General features: G+C 42.0%; 1 protein-coding gene across 13 annotated transcripts in view; it reads left to right on the top strand.

Annotated features, from left to right (window-relative positions):
• CACNA1D (calcium voltage-gated channel subunit alpha1 D) overlaps positions 1–20,250 on the top strand; it is a 301,070-nt gene that overhangs the window by 145,092 nt on the left and 135,728 nt on the right. For all 13 annotated transcript variants that reach the window (XM_036102523.2, XM_036102520.2, XM_036102521.2 and 10 more), the window contains exons 4-7: positions 297–436; positions 9,127–9,269; positions 13,578–13,730; positions 14,255–14,451. In XM_036102523.2, coding sequence (XP_035958416.1) covers positions 297–436; positions 9,127–9,269; positions 13,578–13,730; positions 14,255–14,451 — 633 coding nt within the window. The remainder of the gene's footprint in view (positions 1–296; positions 437–9,126; positions 9,270–13,577; positions 13,731–14,254; positions 14,452–20,250) is intronic.

The following is a 20,250-nucleotide window of genomic DNA, read 5'->3' as shown; positions in this document are numbered from 1 at the left end:
CAAACAACAAACATGCCCCTTATGTCCCAGGCAGACTCTGTGCACACGCATCAGGGCAGGTGGCAAAATGCAGTCATGCAGCCTGGAATGGAAAGTGTTTTACACTTAGCTGCTTATGAGAAATTCAGTGTTAGAATTAAAACGTTTTCCTTCCTGGCACAGGTGCTGTGTTAATGGCGCCATTTCTCATAATAAAACTTTGCTTGGAGAAGAATGCTTATATCTCAGAGCTATTGATTCTAATTCCTGTTTCTTTTTCTTCTTCTCCCCACCCCCCTTTTTGTTTCTCTTCACAGGAAAAAGTAGAATATGCCTTCCTGATTATTTTTACAGTCGAGACATTTTTGAAGATTATAGCGTATGGATTATTGCTACATCCTAATGCTTATGTTAGGAATGGATGGAATTTACTGGATTTTGTTATAGTAATAGTAGGGTAAGTCCTTTTTGTTTTGGGGAAATGTTTGGAAGATGGGAGGCAGGGAGTAATGAAGAACCACGGTTTTTTTGAGGGAATATGATCGCTCCTCTCTGCCAGCGCTTGTGGCCAGAACCAGCCAGTCGGGTTTTGAAGATGGGTGCTGCTGCTATCATTCTCTGGGTTCGAATCCCCTCCTTGTTCTTACTTCCCTTCCAGTAATGCGTATAGAAGGAGGTTGAAGCTCCCGATGTAAGAGGGGTCATTTTACAGAGGACTTGGGTCTTCACAAATAGGCCAGCCCTGCTGGCGGTTAGAGTCAAATGAGCAGAACTCTTGTACCTAGCACCCTGGTAAGATAAAAACAAAAAACCCGCAAACCAGTAAAACAGTAATAAATCCTTCAGAGCAGTGAGGTACTCTGCTATTTAACAACCTGAGCAAAGTTATTAATTTTTTCTGCTGCTTGGGAAAATTTTGGCATGCTACTGTCCCATTTTAAATAACAAAACAAGTGTCTGAATAATGTCAGGTATCTGGCATGAAATGAAATAAGCCAGAAAATGCAGAGAAGCAGGCATTCTCCAGAAATCCTGTCACAGGAAGGAGACACCAACAGTTTAGTTAAAGAAGAGTGTTAAAAAGTAGTGGCCTGCGTTGTGTGATTCTGTCCTGCCACACCTGGAAATTTTGCCAGCGAGAGAAAAAAACGAATCCACATTAGAGGAGTGCTGGGCCTTTGGACCAAATACCCACATAGGGAAAGGAGATCTATCCCTTTGCTGAGTCTTTGTTACCCAGCTGTAAAATGGGTTGCTCCTAAAACTATATGTGGTCCTACCGAGAGAGATTGTTAATCTCTCTGTGTTCATCTCCATAACTTTGGTCAACTGCCTTTTGAAGTTGAGCAACGTAATTTTTCTTATAGGCTACTTTTTTTAAATTGTGAATCCTTTGGCTTTTCATGGGAGACTAATATAGCTGGATACTAGGAGAGTGGGATAAATTTTGAACCTGCCCTTTCAAACCTTAGGAAATTCAAATGGGATCCAAAATGGCCCAGTGGGATAATTAGACTTAAGGGGAAAAAGTCGGCTTTTGCAAAAACCACCATAGGACATGGCATCTAAGGTATTACTGCAAAGGTAGTACAGCTAAAATGAACAGGTAGTAGGTATGTACCATACCTTCCTGTATTTGCTGAAATCTAATAAGGAATGGCAAGCAGGAGACTTGCAGGTCTCTTGGTTCTGGAATAATTTCACTGTGCCTCTCTTGAGCCTGGACTTTGTGTTCAGCTACAGGATGGAGATGCTTAGCTCCATTTCTTTTGTCCTTACCCTACAATCACCTCAGCCTTCTACCTCGAGACATTTTTCAGACTATAGTAGAGCCCAAAGGAACCAAACAGAGGGTGGTGGTCTCATTGCATTGAGAAGACCAAGACAAGAGTCCAGGAAGGCCGATGGGGCTGAAATTTGACAGGCATGAGATGGGAGGGGGAGGGGGCTTTTCAGAGAAAGAGCTCCATAAATATGCCTTGTGGTCTTCTTGAGCTTTGCCTGAAGAATAATCTACCCTTACAGGGGGTGAGAATCCAGGAGGCCAGTCAAATAATACTATTAGGGAAAAAAAAGAAAAGCTGGAGACTGTTAGCTAAATAATAACTACAACTCACATAGGTTTGAGAGATGTTCGAGTTATGACCAACCAGAATGGAGGCCTCAATAAACACCCTGGACTGTCACTAGACACCCCAGAAGGGCCATTAGTAGTAGAGCTAAACTAACTCTACGGTAAGGGTTGGCAAACTATGGCCAATGGGCCAAATTCAGCCTGCCAAAAATTTTTGTAAAGTTTTATTGTAACATAGTCATGTGCATTTGTTTACATAGTTGATTTGAGTAGTTTAGGTCCACAAAGCCTAAACTGTTTACTATCTGGCCCCTTATGGAACAGTTTTGCCAACCCCTGCTAGAGAGTAAAGATCACCTGAATCCCTTGCTAATAATGTTTGAAAAGAAGCCTGAAAAGGAGCAAACTGACATGCAAAACAAACTGTCTCACAAAAGAAAACTCAACACTCTTTAAAGGAAGACAACAAAATCCAGACACTTAACAAGTGTCCAGCATCCCATCAAATCTTATGGCCATTAATTAAGACATATGACCCATAACCAGAAGGAAATTCCATCTATAGAGATAGACCTAGAAATGACAGAGATGACGGAATTAGTAGATAATTGCTTTACAAGACTTTAAAAATAGCTATTATGAATATGTTTGTGGACATAAAGGAACACATGACCACAATGAGAAAAGATGGGACAATATAAGAAAGAACCACATGGGACTTTGAGAGTTGAAAAATTTTCCTGGATTGGCTTAATAGCAAATTAGACACAACAGAAGAAAAAAAAAAAAAAAGTCAAGGAACTTGAAGACCTAGCAATAACACAAAGAATAATGATCGAGAAAAATAGGACACCACCTCAGTGACCTGCAGGGTAATATCAAGTGGTCTAACATACATATATTTGGAGTCCCAGAAGAGAGGAGATAGAGGGGAGCCAGAAAAAAATATTTGAAGAAGTGACTCCACATTTTCTAAATGTGATGATAAATACAAACTCACAAATTTAAGAAGCTCAACAAAGCTCAAGCAAAGTAAACATAGAGAAAGCTACATTGAAGTACACCATAATTCATAATGAAATAGCTCAAATCCAAGGATAAAGAGAAAATCTGAAAAAGTAATCAGAGAAAAAGACATCCCTGGACTTTTTGTCAGCACTATAGAAGCCAGAATACAGCAGAGAGAGATCTTTAAAGGGCTGAGGAAGATGTCAACCTAGAATTCTTATTCAGTAAAGATAACTTTCACAATTGAAGTAAAAACAGACTTTTTCAGACAAACTAAAGCTGAGAATTCACCCCCAGTAAACCTGTACCTCAACAAATGTTAAAGGAATTCCAGAAAGGGTACATGCATGGGTAAATATAAAAACATTTTTTTTTTCTCATTTTAAAATCTTTTTTAAAGTAATTGATTATTTAAAGCACAAGTAGTAACAATGTATTGCAGAGTTTGTAGCTTCTATGAAAGTAAAATATGTGACAATAATAGCACAAAGGACAGGAAGAAGAAAATAGCTATATACTATTGAAAAGAGCTTGTACAGTTGGTGGTAAATATGACAAAATATTACTTGAAAGTATACTGTAATAAGTTAGAGATGTGTGTTATAAACCCAAGAGCACAGGCCAGCAAACTTCAGCCCATAGGCCAGATATGGTTTATTGCCTTTTTTTATTTTTCACATTGGCAAAGTATTTTCCTGTCTGCTTTGGAAGATTGTTTTATTGGAAGACAGTCACACTCACTCATGTTTGTGGCTATTTGGTGTTAGGATGGCAAAACTGAATAGTTGTGACAGTGACCCTGTGGCCTGCAAGTCCTAAAATAGTTACTCTCTGACACTCCACAGAAGATTTTTGCTGACATTTGCCCTAGAGGAGCCACTAGAAAAAAAAAAGAGGTATAGTTAATAAGCTTGTGTTGCAGATTAAGTAGAATTTTTAAAAGCTCAATTAATTCAAAAAAGGGATGAAGAAAAAAGGAACAATGGACAGGGCAAACAGAAAACAAATAGCAAGATAGTAGATTTAAACCCAGCTAAATCTTTATTAGAATCCAGAGTTTATCAGATTTTATACATTAAAAAAAACCCAGACCCAACTCTAGAGTTAATCTACAAGAAACCAAACTTATAAAGACACAAAGAATTTGTAAGTAAAAAGCCAGAAAAAATATATATCATGTGAAAACTAATCTAAAGAAAGGTAGAGTGGCAATATTAGTCCAAAAAAGTAGACTTCAGAACAAGGAATATTATCAAGGATAGAGACATTTCATAGTGATGAAAGAATTCTTTCATGAAGATACACACATATATGCCTAATAACAGAGCTTCAAAATACACCAAGCAAACCCGGAAAGAACTGAAAGGAGTTCTATTCTATTATTGTAGTTGTACATTTTAATACTTCTCCCTTGAGTATTGATAGAACATCTAGACAGAAAATCACTAAGTATATAGGGATATTTGAACAATACCACCTAGCTTGACTTAACTGGCATTTTTAGAACACTCAAGACCAGAAAGCACATTCTTTTCACATGCACATGGAACATTGACCAAGAAATATTCTGGGCCATAAAATAAGTTTCAGTGTATTTAAGAGTATTAAAATCATACAAAATTATGTATTCTGAATGAATTTAGCAATGTTTCTGGAGAGAAGGTCAGTATTAAAACATGTGAATTTCTATATCCTAGTCATGAACAATTGGAAAATGAAATTTTAAAGACATTATTTACTATAGCATCAAAAAGCATGAAATATTTAGGGATAAAAAGCACACTACAAATGACTAAACTTTGCTGAGAGCAATTAAAGAATACCTAAATAAATGGAATGATGTACCATGTTCATGGATTGGACGGCTCAGTTTTTGTTAGGCTATTAGTTCTTCTCAAACTGAGCTATAGATTGAATCCTAATCTAAATCCCAGCAGGATTGTTGTAGAGATTGACAATTTATTCTAAAACTTATATGGAAGTTAAAGAGGCTCTAGATTAGCCAAAGAAATATTTAAGAACAAAGCTGGAACCTGATCTTAGGGCTTAATATAAAGCTACGGTAGTCAAGACTACTGTATGATGTTGGCATAAGAAGTAGACATAAAGATCAATGGAACAGAATTAGGGATTCTAGAAATAGACCTATATGTATGTGATCAATTGATTTTAGACAAAGGTGCCTTGATACTTCAGTGAGTTGAGTTATAAGTTGTAGTACTAAATTGTAGTCAGTTTTTAACAAATGGCATTGGAACAACTATTTATCCATATGAAAAAAAAAGAATCTTTATTCTTACCTTATAACATACACAAATATTACCTTAAAATGGATCATAGACCTATATGTGAAAGCTAAAACTATATAATGTCTAGGGGAAGGTCTTTATGACCCTGGGGCAGGCAGAGATTTTTTAGGACCCCAAAAGCACCAGCCATAAAAGAAATCATTGAAATTTTGGAGCTTACCAAAATTTAAAATTTTTCTTCAAAAGATAGTGTGAAGAAAATTAAAAATTAAGACACAGGTTAGGAAAAAATATTCACAATACAGATATATGACAAAGGACTTGCATTCAGAATATATAAAGAATTCTTATAACCCATGAGTAAGAAGACAACCCAGTATATAAATGGGCAGAAGATTCAAATAGATCTTCACAAAAGAAGATATGTAAATGGTTAACAGGCACCTGAAGAGATGTTCAACATCATTAGAAATTAGGGAAGTGCAAATTAAAATCCCAGTGACACACTACATACCCACTAGCATTACTAAATATAAAAAGACTCTCAATACCATATCTCAGCCAAGATACGGAGCAACTGGAACTCTCATACACTGCTTGTAGAAATGGAAAATGATGCAGTCACTTTGGAAAAGTTTGCCAGCTTCTTAAAATGTTAATCATACATTAACCACAGGACCATATTACCAGCACTACTCTTAGATACTTACCCAAGATAAATGAAAACACATGCTCACAGAGACTTTATTCATAATGGAGAAAAACTGGAAACAACCCAGATATCTCCTAACAGGTGAATGGATAGATTCATTGTGGTATATTCATTCAATGGAATATCCCAACAATAAAAAGAAATGAACTGTGGATAAATGTAACAACTTGGATAAGTCTCAAAAACATGGGGAGCAAAAGAAGTTAAAAGAAGGACATATGTTGTATGATTTCATTTATAAAAGATTCTGGAAAAGGGAAAAAAACAACCCAAAGTGATAGACAATCAGTGGATACCAAAGGCTGAGCTGGGAGGGAGATAATTGCACAGAGCCATTGAAGAACTACTGGGGATGGTGGAAATGTTCTAGATCTTGACTGTGGTGTTTGCACTTGGACTTCTACATTTGTTAAGACTCCTCTCATTGTACACTTTAAATAGATGTATTTTATCACATATAAGTTGAGCTGTAATAAAGTTGACTTAAAAAGTAAAAAAAATTACCTAGGAAACTAAAATAGGAATGGTCTCATTGGTCTTTCTCATTAAATATGAAGAACTTGAGAACATCTGATTATTTTTTTATCCAAAATATGCACTAAATTATAGTCAAAGAGCAGAAGAAAAGTTAAAGAAAAAAAGAAAAGTTATTAGGTCTTCATGGGAATCAAATTTCTACTCACTAAAGTTTCTAACTGCAGGCTGTATCTCAATCCAATGGATTTTCCATTCCAAGCCAACTGTGACCTATTACTTTTGTCAAGATTCCCAATAACAGAGACATTAAGGAAGTAATTGATACTTCTAAAATGTTAACCGTAATAGTGTGACCACAAGAGGACTCAATGTGTCTACCAGAGCTGATAGTGTTCCCTGTATAGAAAAGTTTATTCCACCCACCTAATGTTTCAGTCAACATATATTTCAGGCTCATCACTTAAGCTTTTGTGAAGAAGAACATGGGGTGCTCATTTCTAACTTGAGTCCATTTCAGTAGCTCCTTGCCTTTTGCTCCTGCATTGGGGTAAACTTTGTAACATTCTAGAATCAAATACTTTCTCTTCATGTCCTGAACTCTCCAGGCATGTGGTACTTTTTTTGTTGGGGGTGGTGGGCATGAGTGGTGAAGGGAGTAGAATCACAGAATATTAGACTGGGAAGGGCAGGGCTCTGGATCATTTAGTCCAGTTTTCTCCTTTTACAGAGTGGGGGAAACTAAGGACCAGAGGAGGAGAGGAACTTTCCTAAAGCCTCCTAACTCTTAGGAATGGAAGCCAGCCCCAGCCCCTTCCACCCCTGGCTATCTGGAGAAGGCAGCTAGCTTCCCTCTCTGGCTCAGGTTCCTTTGTAATGGGAGCGAGACATCATTCACCTGTTTTCAAGGGCATTGCTGAAGAACAAGGGGTAAAAGGACCATGAAGTATGCACTGTAAAACATAGACACTTGAAAGTGATCTTCAGTCACCACCTGCATAAATTACTTTCCTAACCCTTTGGGATGAAAATTCCTGTGGCTGCCACATTTCAGAAGAGTTTGAGGTTTTCTTCCTTCCTTGTTCTTTGTTTTTGGGAGGCTATGAACTTGTTTTGGAGGGGAGACTTTTAACTTGAGCCTTGCTGCAGGGGTTTACAGTAATTAAAAAAAAAAAACTATTCTAATGAGAGAAATGGGTCATAAATTTGATCTATTTCCCCAGTCATAACTAGAGAGAGCCCACCATCTGAAGGTTTGAAAAGGTAGAGGCTTGATTTATTCTCCCCCTGGCGCCACCCCCCTCTGCCCCCAGCTAGATTCACTGCTAATTACTGTAGTGTTGTTAAAACAAATGGCTGGTCTTTTAGTGCCCCAGAATGATAGGACTATGCCTGATCAGGACTGTAATCAGACCACCCTGTATTTTATGGACTTCATGTCTTGGCAGTCCAGAGGCATGCCAGTGGGGGCAGAGTTTCTGCTTCAGCTCCTAATTAAACTTTGGAAACCTTTTCTTTGTTGCTGGGCCAGTCATCCCCACAATCTGATTGGCTGGAGTTGATTCTATTTGAAATGGGCAAATTTATATTTATTCTGAAAAACAAGCAATAATTCCAAAGAATAAATGTTTATTTGAAAGAGCAAAAGTAACCGTCAAGTGAGCAGATTGTCTGAAAATAGCTTTATCTGAAAAACCTTTGGAGAGTAGGAAAAATGTGTCGTGGCTGCCAGATACAATATTATGCACATTTCAAAAGAGAAAATGACGATATTAATCCCTTACCTTGGGTTACTGCTTTTGGCCTTTGCACAACTCCTCAGCATCTGTGATTTACATCATTCCTTGAACATCCCTGTGCGGGTGGAGGGTGTGTGTGTGTGTGTGTGTGTGTGTGTGTGTGTGTGTCAGGGTCTGTACCAGAAATGGTGTAACATGTTGATTAAGATTTGGGACTTTGAAGTCAATATTCATTCACCCATTGATTTACTCCTCAGATATTTCTCGAGCACCTTCTGTGTTGAGAACTGTTCTGGGCACTAGGCTTGAACAGACTAAACGAACAAATGAACAATACAGACTAAAAGTCCCTGCCCTCATGGGACGTGGATACTGGGGAGGCCAACATACCCGGACTCATTCGTTAGTTCTACACTAATAGTGTGACCCTGGGCAAGTTACTTGTTCTCAAGTGTGTTTCCTCACGTGTAAGATGATAAGAATCCCTACTGCGTAACACTTTGTGAGGACTGAGATAATGTATGTAAAGTGTTTGGCACATAGTGAATGTGCATGGAAGATAGTAGCCGCCATGTTGGTTGTCCTCGAGACTTATGTTCCGGGGTGTCCACCTGTCGTCGTTGGATCCCCGGTGAGTCCCCTCTTCTGTGGGACTGGACTTGCTCAGGGTTGGCAGGAGAACAGCCAAGCTCGGTCCTTGTCCCAGTCATGTCACAGGTAGGGGTGGCTTTCGGGATTCACAGTCTGATTCTTGCCTTTGCCCTGCTTCCCTTTCATGTAGGCAGCAGCCCCTCAGAATTAGCCCTTGTGCAGAAATAACTACTATTATCCTCCCGTGCTGCTTCCCTAGGTGACAGACTCTAACTTTTCTTCCTTTCTTCTTTTTTTCAGATTGTTTAGTGTAATTCTGGAACAATTAACCAAAGAAACAGAAGGCGGTAACCACTCCAGTGGCAAGTCAGGAGGCTTCGATGTCAAAGCCCTCCGCGCCTTTCGGGTGTTACGACCACTTCGACTAGTGTCAGGAGTGCCCAGTAAGCACGTCTTGTTTCCTAAAGCCAGGAGTTTGTTGACTTGGTTTTTCTTCTGGGTGGGGCTCAGGATTCTGGAGCCGAGCGCTGCCAGGTGAGTTGCGGTGTGCCAGCCAGGGGCTCCGCAGACGACCACGGAGGCCTTCACGGTTCACAACACCTGCGTGGTCACCTTGGACCCCCGTGACGGCCCCGAGAAAGGGCCGGTAGTGACTGTTGTCTTCCTGAGTTTGTAGGAGACTCTTCTTTTAGAGACACCGAGCGAGTGGTGACATGAGGCCTTGAAGTCAGGCCTCCTGATTTCAGGCTGGTTTTCCTTCTTGGACACCTTGCAGCCACCACCTCCTCCCGCTCCCAGGCCTGCCCCTCTGAGAGTGGTGGCTAATGCAGAGGAGGAGGGTATTGCAGGGCTCCCAGCCTACTGCCTTTCTTCAAAGTGAGCAGCAACAGGGGGCTGGACTCCTGGAACGTCTGCTCAGCTCTCCACTCTTAGGAGTTGTGCATGTCCGGCTCTGGGGGAAGAGGCGGATGCTTCCAGGTCCTCCCTGTATGTAGGGTAGTGTAGGACCTGCTTGCAGGTGGTTTGGAGGACTGATTGAGATGAATCAGGGAGAGCCCCCGCAGCACAAGGTCTGGAGCAGAGGTGGCCCTCCATGGCGAGAGATGCTGTTTTCCTCCACTAGGCTATGATACCAGTCCGTGCCAGGCCCTAGTTTGCTTTTTGCTCCAGATGTCTGGGCCAGGTTGAGTGCCACCTGAGCTGGGACAGATGCTCTGGCTGTGCTCTGGCCGGCAGCTGTAGGCTGCTTCTGCTCCCCTAAGGAGCATGGAGTGTGCTTCACTGGGATCTGTCCCTGAAGGGACACCCGTGGTGGGGACTTGAAGGGTAGAAGTCCTAGCACCTCTCCAAGGGTTGTGGCGGCAGCTGCCTGCTCCAGCTGGAGGAAGGATATGGGACAATAGGGTGTGCCTGTTTTTCATGACTCACAAAGCCATCAAAAGAGCACAGATCATGTTTTTGCCTCTCCAGAAGTTCTTCATGAAATTGTATTAAACCTGTTGGCACTCGGGACACACCAAAAATTCCCTGGAAAAAAAAAAAGATTTCCAAATTTAACATTTTAAAATGTAGGAAGTGGTGTTTTATGTGTACTTGTTTTTCCAGATGGTTCATTTATTTTCATTGAAAAAGATCAGCACAAGTCAAAACCACAGAGCTGTCTGGAAGCAATTGAGAAAAATAGAAATACCTTGGAAATGACTGGTTTTGTTATGTGTAACATGATGAAATGAGAAGTTCAATGAGCAAGCATGTTCTTTCAGATTTAGTTGTTATAGCCTCATCCAATCTCAAAGTTACCACGACAGCCTTTTTTCCCCCAAAGAGCAAATGACAGGACAGCCTGTTTGCAGCATATGTTGTAAGGACAAGTGGGTGCTGTGGCTTCATGCATGTAAGTCTGGCCGGTGAAGCTTCCCAAACTCACCGATCATTGTTTTGGCTTCCTTGTTTAACGAGGTTTTCACTAAATGACTAGTCTAGGATTCCCGGGTGTTCTTGAGAACACGTTTTAAACTAGATTTCTTCCTTGTCTCCTTTGTAACAGGATGGAGCTCTACATCACACTCTCCCAGAGGTCAGCAGGGGGAAATGGGGACCTGAGTCTTGTTGAGGACTTTTCAGCCCACATTTATTAATTGCCCTAGTGGAGAACACCCAAGTCTCTCATCAGCCCCAACTGGGCTTGGGGGAGATGGTGTTTTTGGGGGCTCTGGGTCATGATGTTTTCCATGCTGGTTGTCAACTGGGGCCTGGTGATTTCTTAAGAACCCTGAAATTGTTAAAAATGCCAGGGAAGGTGTGACTGCTTATACTTACCTGGGAATTTTCTTGTGCCTTCTATAGAGAATTCAGACTGTTCTGTAAGACACGATTTTGTGTGTGTTTGTGACTATATATTGATTGGCAGGTAAATATATATTGTAAAAGAGAGTTCAGACATTTGTGGAGTTATTAACCACCCATACTCAGATGATAAATATTGATCGGAGTCCTGGACCATCAAATGGGAAAGAACCCTACAGACCTTCTGGTCTATGGGCATCATCTTTTAGACGAGGAAGACAAGGGCTGTGGAGGGGCAGCAACTCGTGCAGATTCTCACAGCCAGTGGGTGGCTGAATGGGGCCAGATGGACACTCTCCTGGTTCCTGGCCTAGTGTTCTTTCCATTCCACCCCACTGTGTCCCGAACTGGAGTCCCATGAGCTCTGTTGTACGTGCTGATCATGTACAAAGGAGCCTAATGTCAGGAAAGTCTACACATTCACATTAAGATAAACTTCATTATCTCATAAATTTGGCCAATCGGAAATACAGTAGATACAACGAACAAACATGTTCATGAAGCACACAGCTCCCTACCATAGAATTTCCATAGATTTAGAAGAGCTAACTGCCAGATGATGATTTTGAATGGCCCATCCATGTCTGGAAAAAAAAAACACACAAAACAAAAACCAACCAACCAACCAACCAAACAAAACCAAAAACCCAAATGATAAAACAAACCCCTGAGTACATTAGAGCAGTTACTTCTTTTCATCTAATGCCTGATAAAAGGTGAAAACCTTAAAAGTCATCCTATTAATCATTTCTTTTCTAAAACCACTTGAACATTTAAATATCTGAAGGTAATACCTAGGATTTGGGTTGTAATGAGGGTCTTGGAAAGATGGGCTCTTCCTGAGTCTGAAATCCTCGGTTTTCCCTCCGCATCTCATCCCTCCCCTCTTTTCTGTGTACTTCCAATCACAGTCAACTCTCATTGCTGTTGCTAATGAATATTCTCTTTGCTTGGTGTGTTGTGACTTCTGTCTTACTTCTAGCGTCTCGGCTTCTTAGGCTCTTTCATTCTTTGAGTATGTATTGGGAGAGTGAGAAGATACTCTAAAAGAGCAGTGTGAAGGGGGAGAGACGGCGGGGAGGTGTAGGGGAAGAGAGGGAAGAATGGGGAAAGCGTGAAGGGCACAGAGCAGCATCTGTGCTCATGGGGTGGGGGGAGAACGCGGGCACTAAACCCAGGAGTCCGGAAGCCTGGCTGCAGTGTGGGTTCTGGTTTCTTTCTGACCCTCAGTCTGCTGCTTCTGCCCACCTGCTCCTAACCTCAGGGTTGCCTCGCCCACCCTCTTTCCGTGATCTCACTCCCGTCCTGCACTGCAGCTCAGAGTATTGCTCTGTGCAGAACTTCCAGGTGTCTGTGCCCCATCCTCGTCTCTCAAGTCCACGTCCCAGCTGCACAATGCTTCCCTCTTAATGCTGCGCCCATGATCCTGCTTCCCCGGTGCAAAGCAGCTCTTGCCCCTCTCCTCCCTCCCTCTTTCCAGGGGGAGCCTCCTTTCGACAGGCTTGTTGTTGGTTAGGCATGGGGGTTTTGCCGATGGACTCAAGTCCAGGCCTGTAATCCGAATTTAATACCCAGAGCTACCTTGCTGCAATCTGCTTTTCTTTCCTGATCTTCCCACCATGTGACCACCAACCAAGACTCACGGGCACCCGGCCCACATTGCCTGGCTCACCTCCGTGCTCTGGTGCTCTTCCCTCTGGCTAGAGTGGCCCCTCTCCTAGGCCCACCTGTGCAAATCCATCTTCTTCCACCTTTAGGCCCTGGTGAGAGGGGGGGTTGCTGCCCAGTCCTCTGTCTTATCGCCACTCAGAAGCGGTGTCTTTCATCCATCCCTCTTTAATTTTAACTGTTCGACTATAGCGTCTGTGTGCTACCCTAGGGTAATTTGTGTTTAATTCTTATGTCTCCTTCTAGAACATACCCTCTTTGAGAGAAGGCGCTTTATGTAATACATCTTCATATTTCCCAAAGCACTAAACTTTACGCTTGCCACATGGTAGCTGTTCAACGAGTTTTGTTGAATGGATGAACAAACGCATGAATGAATCACTGACTTTGATATTGGGCAGTAAGTCCTCTCTCTGGGCCTTAGTTTTTCCATCTGTTGAGTGAGGCAGTTGGATTAGATGGTCTTTTAGGTTCCTTTTTAACTTATCTCATATCCAGGTTTAATGCTAATTTAATGTTGAATATCTCTGAGTTTTATTACTGTGTGTCCTATATGGAGCAGGCTTCAAGGCATCAGGAATTTTATGTGTATTTATATATATATACGTGCGTGTGTGTATGTATGTATGTATGTATGTATACACATAATATGTATATATGTATCCTTGAAGTATATGTATACGTATGTATCCTTGAAGTGTCTCCCTGGCTCACAAACTTATTTCTATCTCTCCTAGGTTTACAAGTTGTCCTGAACTCCATTATAAAAGCCATGGTTCCCCTCCTTCACATAGCCCTTTTGGTATTATTTGTAATCATAATCTATGCTATTATAGGATTGGAACTTTTTATTGGAAAAATGCACAAAACATGTTTTTTTGCTGACACAGGTGAGTAATGAAAACGGTAGCTAACCTAACTTTTAAAAAAATTAATTTTTCCCAAAATAACTTCCGTGGTTTTGGGAAAATCTAAAACAAAATGGTGCGGGGTGGAAGCCAAATATACCAGTAAAGCCAGTAAGAACCAGCCAGTTCTTAGCGTGAATTATGTTCAGAATAAATGAGGATTTAATCTCCTTTTCTATCCTGATTTCCTGTGTATTCCTGGCAAATAAGATGAGGTACCCCCAATACTAGAATATGAGTGGAATCCCCACCATTGTTCTCTATACACTTAAGAAAGGTCCTATAGGGTCAGGGTGGAGGAGAGAGCCATGGATTCTGAGTACAGAGATGGCATATGCTATGGAGGAGGGAGTCTTTGAAGTGGACCTTGAGGGTCAAGTGGGAGTCTGACAGCATAGCTGGGAGGCCGGTGTTCCGGGCTCTGGCAGGGGCACTCCGCTTCCGCCAGCTTTGGGCTTCCTGGTGCTCATGTCTGGCGTGGTGAAGCCTGTGTGCTCTGTTTGCAGATATCCTAGCCGAAGAGGACCCAGCGCCGTGTGCGTTCTCAGGGAATGGACGCCAGTGTGCTGCCAACGGCACCGAGTGTAGGAGTGGCTGGGTTGGCCCAAACGGAGGCATCACCAACTTTGATAACTTTGCCTTTGCCATGCTCACCGTGTTTCAGTGCATCACCATGGAGGGCTGGACAGACGTGCTCTACTGGGTAAGCAGCTGGAGGACAGAGTGTGTGGAGTGTTCTTTCTTTGGATAAGAGTGTTGCATTCGCTAGAGCCGTGGAAGAGTTAGCAGAAAAAGAAACCCTGGCAGTCAGTTCTTGGGAAGGGAAGCAGACCCTCTCCTCACTCAGTAAGACTCCTCCTCTTTCTTCCTCAGGGCCCTAGTTTCTATTCCAGAAAGCCACTGTGTAATGTGGGCTGCCCCCACTCCCCCCTTCTACGTGGGGAATTGCTGCTTAGTGTGCCCACGAGTCCTTGCTTTAGAGGAAATCCCAAAGTCAGGGCCATTCTGAGTTAAACTCGTAGAGAGCCAGGGGTTATTTTCCAAGTTAAGAGGCTTCTGGACTTCCATGAGCTTGTTTTGTTTTGTTTTGTTTTTTAACATAAATGTAGGTTGCTCTACCAGATCCTAAACAGAAGATAGGGAATATAAATTGGATCACTTTTATGCTTTCCATGAACTTAGTACAACCTTCAGGCCAAAATGGATTTTTCCCTTATTATACTGTTTCCCTTTTGCATCTTCAGCATTCCCATAAATCAGCCCAGCACAAGCCCCTACCTCTCTCTCCTTTTCTGTTTGGAGCTCTAGAAGTCTGGCAGGGAGGGTGGGAAAGGCACATCAAACTTCGAGGGCTGGTGGGCCCGTCCAACCTGCAATGACAACAGACAGACATTGCAGCCCTTTCTATGGCTAAGGTCTGGTTCTTCTTGTTCCTGACAGAGCCAGAAGGGTTTGCTATAAATGAAGAACAGTAATATTTTAACAGCTATTTCCCAGAGCTGAGTTTGTTTGCTTACTTATTTGGTAGAATTTTGAAAAAGCTCACAGAAGTTTAGAAATTAATTTCCATGGCACAGATTGCTGGGAAAACCAGCTGACATGCAGATTTTGAGCCTAAACCCAAGTTCAAATGGGATTAATCAGGTTTCCAATAATGATTTGTTAAAAGGCAATTAGTAATAAAGTACTTCTTGAATGGGCAGTCTTGTTAGAAATTGAGAAGTAACTTCTGGCAGTGTCTAAAATTTAGACTCTTTGTAGGGTTCCATATTCCTTTATAACTTCAGAGAACCTGACACACGATGGTTATAAATAGGTTTTTGCTTCCCTTCACCAGTGAACACCATGCCTACAGGATTGTAGAAGTCCTTATATAGTCAATGTTAGGTAAAGAAGATACGTTTTTATTTTCTTCCCCAAAGCATGAGTCTAGTTTGGTAAAAAGTTTTGAGCATCACCAACATGTTGTATCTTGTTTCTCTCTCTTCCCTTCCTTTTTCTTATCATCCTAGGAAAGAGAGAAGAGAGAGTGTGTGTGTGTCTGTGTGTGTCTGTGTGTGTGTGTGGTAATGCATGTGTGTTATTTATATCCATAAGATAATGCCTTTCATGAAGAGGAAGAAGGAGGGAAATTATATTGGATGAGCCAAGATCATGGTCATAGCAAGGGGACCTTCAAATTAGATAAAGGGTTCATTGTCAGTAGTACCTTCAAAAGTTGCAAATCCTAGTTAGATTAGTTGAGGTCTCACTCTCACTCTTGCCTTGAAGTTTCTGATACATAGAAAAGATTCATCCAAATAGCCCAAACTTTGATCCCTGCCCCCTCCCCCAAACGGGACAGAAACATTTTGATTTAAAAAAAATGTGTGACTCCTCTCAGCTCTGCTGTTCTCTCTGTTGTCAGAGTGAGTTGTCCACTGCTGATCCAACATGCCTTGACTAATACACAATTTTATACTTTGTTATATTTTTGCACATGGATTCTCTCATGACAATTTTCCTGTTGTCAAGCAAGTGAGAACTGGGAGTATGTGATTAAAGGAGAGAAAACTCCATGCACCCAGAAACAAAAGTTCCCATTGCTTTCCTCAGAACCTTTAAGTATCACCTAGGATTGTATAATTATTACCTCTATTGTTAATACGACAATCACAGAGTTAATAATTTGACAATATAATAATTATATTCTCTGTGAATTACAGGGCATCTTCATTCTAATGGAGGAACTCAAGTAACTTATCAACATTATCTCAGTCTATATCCCTTTCTTAGAAGGTCTGGGATTTTGAAGGTCATGGGCTGTGCAAAGGCAGGTGGTGGGCTGGGTTTGGCCCACAGGTCATAGTTTGGTGACCCCTGCCCTAGCCTGGAACTCAGCACTCTTTCCTTGGCATTCTCTACTGTAGGAGGTTTGTGAATCATTCTAGAACACTAGAGGGCAGCTAAGTAATCTCCCATACAGTTCACTAAGATCTTAATCCTCTGAAACACATCAGGTTGTTTTTAATTACTTATTGATTACATTTATTAACTCATCAGAGATAGACAAGAGCCAAGACACCAAACCTTCTTAATATTTAATGGGCTGTGGTCAGGTGGAAGATACACAGCTGTGCCTGGGACAGAGCAGGTGCTCGACAAATACTTGTTACTCTTACTCCTCCTGGTATAATCCCATTGCCTCTGCGTAGAAGGGCCATGTTTAAATATCATTTTTTGTGCACAACTAGGGTGTAAAGGGCACATCTTGAGAGATGACCAAGGAGATTAGATTGTAGATATTGATTGAGAGCAAGTTTCTCAATCCTTTAGGCATTTGTATATGGTGGGCAAAGTCTTCGCCAGGGATTACTTCACATCTTGTCAAGCTTCTATTCAGTCAGTGTTCTCAAGCTCATTGATGCCTGATTCTCAAGAATTTCTGGCAAAGGGCTGGCTGGGTCTTGAGAAAAGTGCAGGTGGGTCTAATATGCAGGAAGACATGCTTAGAACCATTCGGATGTGTGGGAGTGGGATTAACAATTTCTGGTGGGAAAAAAAGTCCTTCTAGAGCTCTTTTATAAAGTGAGTTCCATAAGCATAATTACACTGCCATCTGACCCACACATATTTGTTGTCTACGGAGGCAGCAGGGTGTAGGGCAAGGGAAGAGCATGAAGGCTGGATAGGGCTGGGTGCATGACCTTCAGTAGGTCACCACAACCTTCTGGGCTTTAGTTTTCTTGTCTACAAGATGCACAGTTAGACTACATGATCCAATTCTTCTTCAGTTCAGAGGAAATCTTTTTAAGGATAGGAAATTAAAATAGTGTTGGTGTCAGGAGAGAGCTACTCATATATAAAACATTTATGACCTCTTGCCTTAATGCCAAGCTCTTTCCTCATTGAACACACCTGTGGAGGTGCGGGCTGCCAGACTCCAGTGGGAAGTTCTCATGGTCAAATTGACCATCTATTTCATTCAAGACACCTGAGAAATTCCTCTCATTGGCTGAGGGCATGCCTTTCTCTTATTCCTGGCATGGGGAGCCACAACCAGTAAACCACGTTCCCAGTAGTGTTTTCACCAGTTAGAAAAAAAAAGCCTTAGGTTGGTCTTTAATTGGAGATAAGAATGTGCATCTCAGCCTTTGAAATGAGAGGAAAAACATAAACTAAATAGAATATTATTTTCTAGGTACCAGGTGACCCCACATGATGACTTTGATATGAATCTTTTGAGAATGAATCTAAATTGAAATCCTTCAGCTCATGCTGATTTTTTCCTTGTTGATAAAGACCACATGCAGACAAAATCCCCAGCAGAGTCTTTATTGTCATTTGGGTATTTTGGGGAATACCTTGCCAGTTCTGACTTGTGTATACGGTAAGGTCTGAGAAATACTAGCCTCTGAGAAGAGACTTGGGTTGAGATTTAGTTTTGGAGAAAGACTGGCCCGGAGAGCTGAAGTTTTGTTTCTCATCCCCCACCTTCTGGGGAGTTAGAGACCGTCTTCTGTGGCCTTCCCTCCAGCCCCCAGTTATCATTCCAGTTGGTATTTCTGCTCCACGTAAATGTGAATCTGTCCAACACCTAATCCTAAGAAGTTAAAAGCTGCTTTAATTAAAAATAAAGTGCCCTCCCAAGTGGAGCAGACTGCTGTTCCTAGAACATTCCCTGGAAGAGCAGACTGAGATCTGAATGAGGATTGGTAAAGCAGTTGGCCTGGCCGCTGACCAGCCCTGTTTCACCTCATCCTGGTCAGCTCACTGCTGGAGCCAGCTCTCCCAGGGCGGGCCATCTAGCGCCAGGGCTGTACAAGGGTGAGTTCTCCTGATGGGAGTCCCGGACTTGGCCCATCCTTCCCTCACCCCATGAGCACGCTCTCCCCTGTCTCCTGCCCTGCTCCCACACAGAGGAGACAGGCCCAGAATGGTCTCCATGGAAGGTCCGGACTCCAGGCTGGGCTCTGGCCACTACGCCGGGCAGCCTGGTTCTTCTCCTCTATACATGGGTTTTTAAATAAGGTTGGTGGTATCGTTGCTTTGGAATTACCCTCTGCCTTCCTTCTGAAATTAGTTTATCCAGCTTAATTAGGTCAACAATTGCAGCCATGGCCCTGGTTCATTCATTACTCTAATTGCCAATGTGAGATGTGCAGACTGATAGGAGTTCTATTAAGCACATCAATTTTCATGTGGCCAAACAGGTGTTTCATAAGGGATTTAATGCCCTCTCCCTAGACTTCAGCAACAGATGTTAAGTCTTTTTTTTTTTTTTTTTTTAATGTTCTCTTTTCCTGTTTGGCTTCTGCATGAGGCAAACATAGTGAAATGCATGCACTTCATTCTGCAAAGCTAAAATCAGGAGCCAGATAATATGGAAGAAATCACATGCTTCAAGGCTGAAGGGGCTTGCACCCTCGAGGCAAGAACCATGACTCTCACAGACCACATTTAGTTCTGTTGGCCAAGATTCTGGGTGTTCAGCAAAGTCAGGCCTGCAGTCATTTATTTTGTCCCTGGACTGGTCTTTAATACCTCCTTCCTGGGAGAAGTGTTTGCCTAATTTAACACGGATCTGTGCTGCTGGGAAGTTCCATCTTTAGCCATGAACCTCAAAGCACCTGTTTGCTCCCGCATGAGACCTACTCATGACCAAACCTCCCCTGTGAGGGTCTGCCATGGAGGCCACGTCTAACTGTGCTGCTTGAGATTGTTCCAGAAGTAGTGGGCACAGGGTTCCTCTGGACCAGCCCTCTTTCACCTTGTCCCAGTCAGCTCACAGCTAGAGCCAGCTCTCCCACGGTGGGTCATCTAGGTCAAGGTAGGTGTGGGGGATAAGTGCTTCTTTCTTTTTCCTGGGTCCTTCCTTGGATGCAGTTGGCAAAAATCTCATTCCCCAAAGCACCGTTGAATGCATGTCAGCTAGTGGACTTCTGAGCACTTTCCTCTTTGTGTTCATTGAGCTGTACTTGCACTCACTGATGGCAGATAATCTAGATTTTAGGTGGGTTAGGTTTCTTTGGATAGGGTGGCTTCCAATAGAAATTTATTATTTTAGGGGTTTTTTTTTAAGGAAAAGAATTTATAGAGTCAGATGTTGCAAGTTTGTCTCTCTAAGTAAGACTTTTCCACCATCACAAATCTTAAAAGCAGAAAGTTCTAACAACTTGGGTAGAGTAGGAAATACTTTCCAGCTAAGCACTAGTTTAGAATAGATCTACCAAGATCTATTCTGAAAGTCCATGATCCAAGACTGTTTCCAGTGAGAAAGAGCCAGATCCCAGCTGATTTCCCTGCCTGTGTCAAAGTCTGCTATTATTTGCCCCCAAAGCTTTGATGACTCTTCATGGGCGTGCGTGCGTGCGTGTGTGTGTGTGTGTGTGTTGGGAATATATAGTGAATGTTTCTTGGCTACTGTTGTCTCTGATTCAAATCTAAGTAAATGTTTAATTTAATGTATAGAATGCTGTCTCTAATGACCCTCTCTCTTTATTAGATGCTCTTATTAACCCAC

Source organism: Halichoerus grypus, chromosome 1 (genome assembly GCF_964656455.1).
Source record: "Halichoerus grypus chromosome 1, mHalGry1.hap1.1, whole genome shotgun sequence".
In the NCBI taxonomy this organism is placed as follows: Eukaryota; Metazoa; Chordata; class Mammalia; order Carnivora; family Phocidae; genus Halichoerus; species Halichoerus grypus.
The sequence above is the reverse complement of the archived record's forward strand: the minus strand, read 5'-3'. Positions and strand labels throughout refer to the sequence as shown.